Source organism: Arachis ipaensis, chromosome B03 (genome assembly GCF_000816755.2).
Source record: "Arachis ipaensis cultivar K30076 chromosome B03, Araip1.1, whole genome shotgun sequence".
NCBI lineage: Eukaryota > Viridiplantae > Streptophyta > Magnoliopsida > Fabales > Fabaceae > Arachis > Arachis ipaensis.
The window spans coordinates 16,916,026-16,927,065 of record NC_029787.2 but is presented as its reverse complement, the minus strand read 5'-3'; the positions used below and the strand labels follow the sequence as shown (position 1 = coordinate 16,927,065).

Here is an 11,040-nt window from a genome sequence, read left to right as displayed (position 1 = left end):
GTATAGTAGTATAAAATAAAATAAATAAATAAAAACATAAAAAAAGGAAAAATTAAAAGAATTGTATTTGAGAATTATAATTTTTAATTTTTGTATATATATTCTTGTAGTATTCATAACTTTTTTTTTTAAAGAAAGAAAAGTTCTGTCTTGACTGTCCTACCTAAATCTCTGAGTTTGGTGGGTTGTTTCAGTTTGGTGGGTTTCAAGTTTTAGCACTCCCCGCCTCGACTTGATTAGTTTGATCCATTTTATCACCCCTAAAGATTAGTTGATCATTAGTAATACATTATCTATTTACAATATGGTGTTGTTTACCATGCCTAATTTTTACACTACATGATACAAATATAAAAAGTAGGACTCACGCTCTCTTCTCTCACCTTTTAGGCAAATTAGGCACCAATTTTATAGGCACCATAGAATTCCCCTTACAATATTTGTCGTTATAAATTTAGACGGTTTCATGTTATTTTTTTTTACATTTTTTTTTAATTAAAAGTGATTGATAAGGAGTGATTGAAATTTAAAAAAAAATGTTTTCACTATACGATTATGTTTAATGTTCATAAAAACATCATCACTCTTTTGTGTATTAAAATTTTCTAATGAATTGCAAGGTTTGATTGAAGAGGAAAAATTGGAATTCTTTAATATGACCCTGCTATAGAGGAAGTTAACCAGTAAACAAATTATTCAAGAAGAAGGATCTTTCACTATTCATAGATTTGAAACTGTCAAAAACATAAATTTGAGTGTTGATGACAATAAACTTGTTGAAATATGAGAGGGGAACAAGGAATCATGGATGAATTATTTCTTAGGTTTAGAGATAACATAATCAAATTAACGATGGAGGTAGAAATATAGGAATATCCAAACTTGTTAATTAATTGAAGCTCCAATACAAAGATTGAGATAAAACTTAAAAGTGGATCATTGTAGTGAAGTGGTAGATTATATTCTAAGAATAAAACTTAAAAGCGGATCATTGGTTATGTTCCTGATTATTGATAGAGGCTCAAGGTCTCTAAGCAAAGACAAAAGCAATTCTATGAGGTAGTAGCATGCTCAAGAACTTTAATAAATTTCTTGAATATTCCGTAAACACACAATGCTCAGTGTCTTCCTCACACTGTAATTTAGCAAACAACACAGGCAATTGAGATTCTTCAAGACAGATTCCTGAAATGAATGAACAAGGAAACTAAAAACACAACTAGCACTAATACTACAACAATAACAAAGCTTTATCTCATTTGACAATATCATTTCTAATATATTAGTCGACCCCATAGTGCCAAACATGAACTATGTCAACAGTCAAACCATAGAAATCAAAACTTCAAGCATTACACTAAAATAAAATAAAATCTGATTTACACTTGATAAATGGTGCAATATTTGTAGCAAGAGCGTGTGAAATGTTGTAAAAGAAGAGGAGAGTGAAGATAAGAAACTTAGGTGTATTGAATGGCAAAACTCAATTACACTATTAGAGTTACCCTTCTTATATAGATACATAGATAGGTGCCACATTAGCTGGCTTCTAACTAACTATCAATTACTAACAGAAATTGATTCTAATAGAAAAGATTCTACTCCTAACTATTAGTGATTCTCTTCTTTCTATAATGTGTAAGTGGTTAGTTTGGTTAACTGGTTTCCTAAATCAGGTAACACCCTCCCTCAAGTTAGGAGTGAAAATATTTTTCAGGCCTAACTTGCCAATAAGAGCAAAGAAGGTTCCTGGATTAAGAGGTTCGGTCAATAAGTCTGCAACTTGTTCACGGGTGGAAATTGGCAAAAGATGAATGACTTTCTCGAGCACCTTGTCTCTTACTATGTGACAATCGACTTCAATATGCTTTGTTCTTTCATGAAACACTGGATTAGAGGCTATGTGAATTGCTGCCTGGCTATCGCAATAAATGCTAACTGGTTGCTTTAATTCTAGTTGTAAATCTAACAGGATCTTCTTTATCCATATGGCTTCTCTAGTAGCTGATGCAAGTTCCCGATACTCAGCTTCTGCGGAAGAGGCAGCTACAGTTGTCTGTTTTTTACTTTTCCATGATACAATGGAACTTCCAACATAGAAACAATAGGCAGTAGTGGATCTTCTAGTATCTGGGCAAGCTGCCCAATCTGAATCTGAGAATCCAGTGACTGTGATGTTTACACTTGCAGGGAAGAATATACCATTAGCTGGGGCTCCTTTGATGTATTTGAGAATTCGGATTGCTGCCTTGAAGTGCACATCAGTTGGTGCTTCAACAAACTGACTTAATTTTCCAATAGCAAAGCTAATTTCGGGTCGAGTATTAGCTAAATAGAGTAACTGGCCAATGAGCTTTCGATACTCAGTATTGGAGGGCAGTGGTTCTCTCCCACCTTTTGTCAATTTCAAAGAGTAATCCATTGGTGTGGAAGCTGGTTTGCAGTCCTCAAGTTGATGATCTCAAGATATCTAGTGCATACTTTCTTTGGTACAAGGCCAGGCCATCCTTGCCTCGAGCAACCTCCATGCCTAGGAAGTATTTCAAGTCACCAATGTCCTTTATGCTGAATTTTGTATCCAACAATGACTTGATGAAGTTAATTTCAGTCATGTCATCGCCAGCTATCATAACATCATCAACATAAATCAGCAAGGCAGTGAAGCCACTCAGTTGAGACTTGGTAAATAAACTATGATCAAACTTTGATTGAGAATAACCAGAATCCAACAGAACTGTCTTCAGTTTGTTGTTCCATTGGCGGCTGGCTTGTTTGAGGCCATAGAGGGACTTCTCCAACTTGCAGACCAAACTCGGGGTGCATTCAAACCAGGAGGGGCTTGCATGTAGACTTCTTCCTCAAGATCACCATGTAAGAAGGCCGTATTGACATCAACCTGTTTGAGAAACCAGCCCTTGGCCACAGCAAGAGCTAACACAATTCTTAAAGTGCTGAGCTTTAAAACGGGACTGAAGGTGTTAAGGTAGTCAATGCCTAGCACTTGAGTGAAGCCTTTAGCCACCAGTCGTGCCTTGTATCTCTCAATCGTGCCATCAGGATTATGTTTCAGCTTAAACACCCACTTACAACCTATTGCCCTCTTTCCATTTGGTAGAGCAGTGAGCTGCCAAGTTTTCAGTTTCTGAAGAGCATCGAGTTCCTCTATAATAGCACTTTTCCACAATTATGTTTTATTGCTTCTTCGAAGTACTTGGGTTCTTTATCAGTGGAGATGGCTAGGGAGAAGGATTTATGATTTGAAGAAAGTGCACTATAAGACAAAAAATGTAAGATTGGATACCTTGAATCTGAGCTGAAATCTGTTGTGGTGCTTATACACTGATAGCTTTCCAAGTATTTAGGTGTCTTTCTTTCTCTGGTGGATCTTCTTGGAATCAAATTTTGTTCAGTGTTTCGTGCTGTTTGAGATGTATATTGTGTTGATGGAATAAAATCTTGTGATGCATAGTTAATGTTGTCTGTCTCGTGTCCTAAGGGATTCTCATGTAATGATGCATGTTCAAGTGAATTATTAATGTCATGTGTCACTGCTTGAGTATCAGTGGGTGCTGGTGTGGGTGCAGTAAAAGTGGATGTAGGGATAGTACATACATCATATGTGAAAGGATCATGTATGAGTGGATGTTGACTGTTGCTAGATGCAGGATGAGGAATAGATGAATTAGAGCAAGTGTTTGAGTTTTGATTAGAAAAGGGAAAATGGTTTTCATAGAATATTACATTCCTAGACACAAATATCTCTCTTGAAGTCATATCCATCAAAAGGAAGTCTTTGATTCCTTCCTTAAAACCAAGAAAAACGCATCTCCTAGCTCGTGGATCTAACTTAGTTCTACCTGAACTGATTGTGCTAGAAAAAACCAAACAACCAAAAATTTTAAGGTCAGTAATTATTGGAAGTGAATTATGTAGCACATAATAGGGTGACAGATAGTTTAAAAACTTTGATGAAATTCGGTTTATGATGTGCACAGCATGTGCTACTGCAAGATTCCAGAAACATTTTGGCACATTTGAATGAAATAGAAGTGCCCGTGTCACTCATAGAATGTGTTGGTGCTTTCTTTCAACAATCCCATTTTGTTGGGGAGTTTCGACACATGAACGTTGATGTAGTATCCCAGTTTCATTATAGAATGACTGTATTAAAAATTCTGCACCATTATCTCTTCTAATAATTTTGATTTATTTATGGAACTGAGTTTTTGCAAACACAACAAAATTCTTTAACAAACAAGTGGCTTCAGATTTTGATTTCATAAAGTTCATCCAAGTAAATCTTGACTTATCGTCTACTGTAGTAAGACAATACTTGTGTCCATTTATTGAAGGAATGGAGAGAAGTCCTCATATATCTACATGTATCATATCCAAACAATGCTGTAATTTGGTAGTGCTTAAGCTAAATGGCAGCAACTTTTGCTTTGCCAAGTGACATGCATTACAGGGATTCTCATCTGTGTCATAGGTAATGAAATTATAATATTTTTTCATGTCAATTAAACCACTACATGGTAGATGTCCTAGTCTATAATGCCATAGGTCCTTATCTCTTATGCCTTGTATATTCATGATGCATGATGTGTTAATGCTTGTGCCAAATTGCAGATTCCTTGCTTCAGCTTTCAGTGTATAAAGGCCTCCATCAGATTTAGCTTTGCCAATCATCCTCATGGAGCTGCAGTCCTGAATCTCACAGAGTTTGTCATTAAAAATCATTTGGCAATGCAATTTGTCCGTGAGTTTAGAAATCGAAACTAGCTTGTAGTTGAAAGAAGGTATGTATAATGCATTTATCAAATACAGATTTTTTGAAAAATGTATTGTTCCAATTGTGTTACTGAATGTAATAGTGCCATCTGGTAGCCGCACTACAATTGGATCAATTTTGTGATATGTTTGAAAATTATCAAGGGAGTATGATACATGGTCTGTAACCCCAGTATCAATTACCCATGCAGTGCGCTTGTTGTTTGAAATTGTTAGTGTTTTAACACTTATTTTGAATTGAAGAATATGTACCAAATTACCTTGATGAGGTGGTGATTGTGATTGTGTTACAATTTGGTCAGTACTTTGAATAGGCTTTAGCTCATAATTGCCCAAGAGTGCTAATAAAGCTTGTCTTTGCTCTGCAGTGAATCCAGAGTCGACAGCCCTACCTCCAACCAGTTGGCTACTGAGTTTCTCATTGTCTTCCTCAGTTTCTGCTGTTGCCATGTAGTTTACAGCAGCTTCTCCACTATTCATTTGCTTCAAGTGTGGAGGATAACCATGCTTCTTATAGCATGATTCAATATTGTGTCCTAGCTTCCCACAATGTGCACATTGCACCTTTCTACTTTGTCCTCTTCCGCCTTGATTTCTTCCTCCTCTACCTCTTCCTCTCCCTCTATTTTGTCCAGATTCCACAAAGTTCAAGGAAGGAGTAGAATTGTTCACGATCTGTGGGGAGAGCAATTCACTTTGGAATTGTCTTTCTTGTTGGGTGAGCATCGCAAATACATCGTTCAAGCTAGGAAAAGGATTCATCATCATCACTTGTGATCTCACACCGGAGTACTGATCATTTAATCCTCTTAAGAACCTGGTTATTCAATCTTCATACCTGTGACTCCTAATTACTTCTAATCCACAATTAAAGGTTACGCCACATTGGCACACTGGAATGCTTCTAAAATTATCAAGCTCTTCCCAAATTGTCTTCAATCTTGTGTAATATGAAGTTACATCAAGTTCGCTTTGTCTTATGGCACACAATTCTTCTTGAAGCTCAGCCACTCTGTACATATCACCCTGGTGGTATCAGTGCTCAAGTTCGTTCCAAATATCACAGGCAACATTGTTCCATATTACCGATTGAGATATGCTTGACTCCAGAGAAAGATTAAGCCAAGACACTACGTACGTATTACACCTTTTCCAGGGTTCAAACAAGCTATCGCCCTTCTCTGGTTTGGTTATCGTTCTATCCACGAAACCGAATTTGTTCTTCGATTCCAACGCCAATACCATTGCTCTCCTCCAAGATCCATAATTCTTTCCATTCAATATCACATTTGTGATCGATACTCCGGGATTTTCAGAAGGATGAAGATAGACGATTCTTGTGCCAAATTTGAAAAAGAGGTAGGAATTGGATTGTTACGTCGACTCAATTGAGTTTGCAGTGCAGTGATTTGATTAAGGAAGTAAGCGATGATCTGTAGATCGACGGTTGCTGCATCAGGTGAATTTTGGTTGCTACGATTAGGTTCTGCCATTGATACTCCAAATCAGTGCTAGATGTGCACGATTCAGACACTGAAATCTCTGGATTGTAGTGAGACACAGCGACTAAGTCGTTCTTCTCTCTCAACTCTTTTCTTGAACCCACGCTACTCTGTTAGAGTCCACGCTCACCGTACCATGATAAATGGTGCAATGTTTGTAGCAAGAGCGTGTGAAATGTTGTAAAAGAAGAGGAGAGTGAAGATAAAAAACTTAGGTGTATTGAATGGCAAAACTCAATTACACTATTAGAGTTACCCTTCTTATATAGATACATAGATAGGTGCCACATTAGCTGACTTCTAACTAACTATCAATTACTAACAGAAATTGATTCTAACAGAAAAGATTCTACTCCTAACTATTAGTGATTCTCTTCTTTCTACAATGTGTAAGTGGTTAGTTTGGTTAACTGATTTCCTAAATCAGGTAACAACACTTTTACAAAACTTCAAGCATCACCTCTCATTTGATTGACTGAATAAACTGCAAAGTTTCAATGTGAAAATTGGATTTGATGGGAAAATCAAAGACTTGACTTGTTTTTATTTTAAATGTCGAAAAAAGATTCACAAATTTACACACACAAAAAGAAGAAAAAATACACTTGGCTTAAATAAGTTTTTGGTCCTTCGACAAGCAACGTAAAATTTTGTTGGATCAAATTTATGTACGAACAAAATTCATGTAAATGTACAATTAAAATTCTAAAAAGGAGGTTGTCTTCACCAAAATCAGCACCTGCCTGTGAAAGATGGACCTTTCTTTGGCCTAGTTGGAAGCAACATATATGTACTCTGTCTAGAACTCCATTATAAACATCAAATGCAAATAGAATAATAAAAAAGGACCTGCATTTTATACAAGTAGAAAATAGATGCAATATACCAGACAGAATGCATCAAAGTCGCATCTTTATTTTCTCAAAAAGCCATAATAATGTGTCAAAAACAAACAAACACCGAGCCATGCATAAGAGGGGAAAAAAAAGGCTTTTTTTTATTTTTTTTTTCCAAATTACCCTTCAATTAAAGTGTAACTGTGTGACTAAACCATTGTTCTGAAAACCGAACCGGACTGGCCAGTTCAACCGGATTAACCGGAAACCGGTCATCTGGTCGGTTCGGTTTCACTGTAAAATCGTTCAGCAAAAAACTAGGCTAAGAACCGGCCGAATCGGCGGTTAACTGATGAACCGGCCGGGTTTTTTCAGGGTTACTGGTTTTCTGTCTCTCTCACGGCGATTTGTTATTTGTTTGCTGGATTCAAGATTTTGATTTATTTGTTATCTGTTCATGATTTATTTGTTTGCTGGATTCATGATTTTGATTTTTGATTTTCTGAGGTTATATGTTCATAATTTATTTGTTTGCTGCTTCATGATTTTGGTTGCTGAATTATTTATTTGTTCATGATTTTCTGAGGTTATTTTTTGTTTTTTATTTTTCTATTTTTGAATTATAAGAAATTATTTTTGAAAATTTTCTTGTTTTATATTTTTGTTGCTGATTGATGAAGATGGCTGATTACTCGTGAGAATTCAGGGGAAAATAATGTTGTTGCTGCCTCTGTGTTAATTGGAGAACTTGACTTATTTGAACTTGTCACATGCTGGATTTGTGGGAAAATAATGTTGTTGCTGCCTCTGTGTTACATGCTTGGTTACTCTTGATCTTTCACTATCTTTCGACATGAATGGTTCAATGCTTTGTTGTTACTGCCTCACCTCCAAGAATTGCCATTTTCTTCAGAGATCTTCCATATTGACATTCTAGTAACTCAAGACCTCCATGGTTTTTTTTTTTGGACTTTCCACTCAATGGATCTCTTCATACTAGGAAGCACCGATACGACACGCGATACGGACACGACACGACACGGATACGCCGACACGTTCTTTTTATAAAAAGTTGGATACGACACGTTTAGGATACGTTGTGAATTAAAATTTAAATAATATATTAAATTAATAAAATATTATATTGTAAATATAAGAGGAAATATAGTTGCATAAAAAAGTCTAAAAATTATGCAATTATTAAAAAAAATAAAAAATTTTAATCTACTCTTGCCATCTCGCCAACAGAAAATGTATCAATTTCTTCTCCTCCAAGTCCATCATCCGTAAATACCACAGCTTCTATGTTTGGTTCATCTAAAGATAAATACGGAACCTCACTTAGATCTGGACTGTTGTCATCAACTCTGCTTCTATTAATTATTTTATTTTTAAATTTAAATTTTGATTTGTTTTTATTTTAAAATATTTTAAAATAAAAAAAAATCGGTTAATTGGGCCATAAAACCACAAAATCGAGTCGGACTTGTTCGGATTCGTGACAGCTTCACCAAAATTCTGCACCGCAAGAAGACACGCTACCGGTATGCTCGTTTGAAGTATCCGTCGAGTATCGGTATCGGATTCGTGTCCGACACGGATACGCCGGCACCATAGGAGAATCCGTGCTTCATAGTCTTCATACCATAATAGTAGGTCACACAAACTTCAGTATGTTAAGTTTTTGGTTTCTATAATTGTTATGTAATTGGAATAATTGTTGATGGTTGATTTCAGTGAATCTAGGATAATAGTGAATCTGGGATAATTTTGTCCTGCTGTTTTACTTCTCTTAAATTTTGATGGATGATAGTTGATGGTGTTTTGTTAAATTATGTGAAATAATTTTATTGATGATTGACGATTTTTTTTTAATTTGAAATTATATATTTAATTTTTAATAATTTTATTTAATATTTAATTAAATCGATTGAACTCCGGTTGAACCCTGGTCGAACTATTAAACCAATAAATCAGTCACTTTACCGGTTTTTTAACCGGTCCGGTTCTCACAACCTTGGACTAAACACATGATGTAAGAATAATATTAGAAGGAAAGTAAGCAGAAAGTGTTCTTTGCATGTCAAAAGTTAACACACTTTCTTTCACCTTGCTTTGTATTAAAATTTATTTGTTTATTTCAATCCTTTCCCTTAAAAGACCTATACATCAGGTGTAGAACTAGATGAAATATTAGAAAAGGACAAAAAATATTTATACAATAAAATAAGACTAAAATAAAATTTTAAAAGAGATTAAATTAAAATTTACATAAATTTATATAATTTACATGTAAAAAATTAAAATTAGGGGACATTGTCCCCTTTTTATGTATGTAACTCCGTCCTACTATGCATTCTTTTTTTCATATGAATATATAGTTGGTTGGTTTGTTTGCATACCAGAAAACGTGCTTAACGAATCTGAATTTTATTTAAAAATGTGTGAAATTTGAATGCATGATATTTATTTAATCAGACGAGTGAGCTCACCATTGAGAGTTTGGTTCAGCCACCGAGCCACGGGTGTCTCTATTATTTTTTCTTCTGGTGTTTCTTTTTTTTGTGGTCAACTTTGTTTTCTTTCGGTCTGAAGTGTATCGTCTTCTGTTGCAAGCGTTTATTTTTGGTATGTTCTCCCATTTTTGTTTTTGGACAGTGGAGGAATGTTAGGCCTAAAAATTGGGCTCAGCATAACTTGGGCTGAAATAGTGGATTCCCCAAATCGAAAAATGTTGGATACATTCTCATATTTGTCCTATTTAAATTTTTCTAAGTTTTAAAATTAATCGATGTAAGTTAATCGAGTGCTAAATTCTCTAATATATTCAAACAAATATAGGAGTTTCGACAACAGACCATTAAATGGAAGAAAAGTTACGTAAGGTGCAGGGTATGAGTATATTAATGTCAAAATAGATTTAAATTTTTGCAGAAAAAACGTAAAAAATATTTTGCTACTGCGTTTAACAAAGTGTAGACTTTTTTGGAGAAGCTTAAACAAATAAGCCAATTATGAAACGGAGGGCGTGCCTAATTAATGTCTCTCCATCCTTCCTTACCCAAGTGGTCAAAGTTTTTATCAAAGCCCTGGACATGAAAAAAGCTGTCCCACCACTCATCAAAGTTCCTATAAGCTAACGGAGAAAGATTCAGAATCAACCAATATTTTTATCCGTAATTATATTACAAAAATATCAATTTTTTAAAATTATCTCGGTCTTTATTTATAAATTATGCCACAAAAAAATTATAGTATTAAATTATTTTTATAAAAAAGTCGTAAGGGATAAAAGTCTCCGTCGGCTAAAAAGACCAGAGTTTTAAACAAAATTAAATAATAAATTTTTTAGTTATTATTTTCAAACGAAAGAGTTTAATTTTTTTACTTAATTTTAACATCCGTTATCTAAAATTTAAAAGAATTTAACGTGTATATTTTTATATTTGATTAGGTATTAAGTTTGTTGCACAAATAGAAATAATTAATTTTTATACTTGCTATTTAAAAATAATATTTTTTCTATATATATAAAAATATAATTAGATATTAACATAAAAAAAATTTCTATTGATAGTTATAAAATTATAATATATAATATAGTTATATTTTAATGTTAATTTTAATTAATTTAAATACAATTAGAGAATGTCATGTTATATACTTTGATTGTCAAATTTGTAATTAGTCGTTGATAATAATATACAAGAGAAATAGAGTGAGTGAAGGAATGAGAGAGATAGAGAAAGGAGGAGGAGACAAATATGTAATTTTAAAGGAAAAAATTTGATTTTAATTGCAATAAAAAAGTAATATGAGATACATTTTAATTGTAAAATTAATAATATATAATAGATTTTTTTAAAGATCAAAATAAAGAAAGAAAAAAATCAATTTTTTCATCAATAATC

At 34.0% G+C, this 11,040-nt stretch overlaps 1 protein-coding gene across 1 annotated transcript; it reads right to left on the bottom strand.

Annotated features, from left to right (window-relative positions):
* LOC107632715 lies at nt 4,369-6,036 on the bottom strand. Its single transcript, XM_016336381.1, has 3 exons — nt 5,878-6,036; nt 5,630-5,817; nt 4,369-5,536 (listed from the first exon to the last, which is right to left on the bottom strand). The coding sequence occupies exons 1-3, from the start codon at nt 6,034-6,036 to the stop codon at nt 4,369-4,371; spliced, it is 1,515 nt and encodes a 504-aa protein (XP_016191867.1).

Bases quoted from the DNA above. Each gene is read 5' to 3' on its own strand.
- LOC107632715 (XM_016336381.1), bottom strand. From the start codon at position 6,036: ATGGTATTGGCGTTGGAATCGAAGAACAAATTCGGTTTCGTGGATAGA. The intron at 5,818-5,877 runs GTAATATGGAAC...TGATACCACCAG, and splicing joins AGTCAAGCATATCTCAATCG to GGTGATATGTACAGAGTGGC. The intron at 5,537-5,629 runs GTATGAAGATTG...TCCTTTTCCTAG, and splicing joins GAAGTAATTAGGAGTCACAG to CTTGAACGATGTATTTGCGA.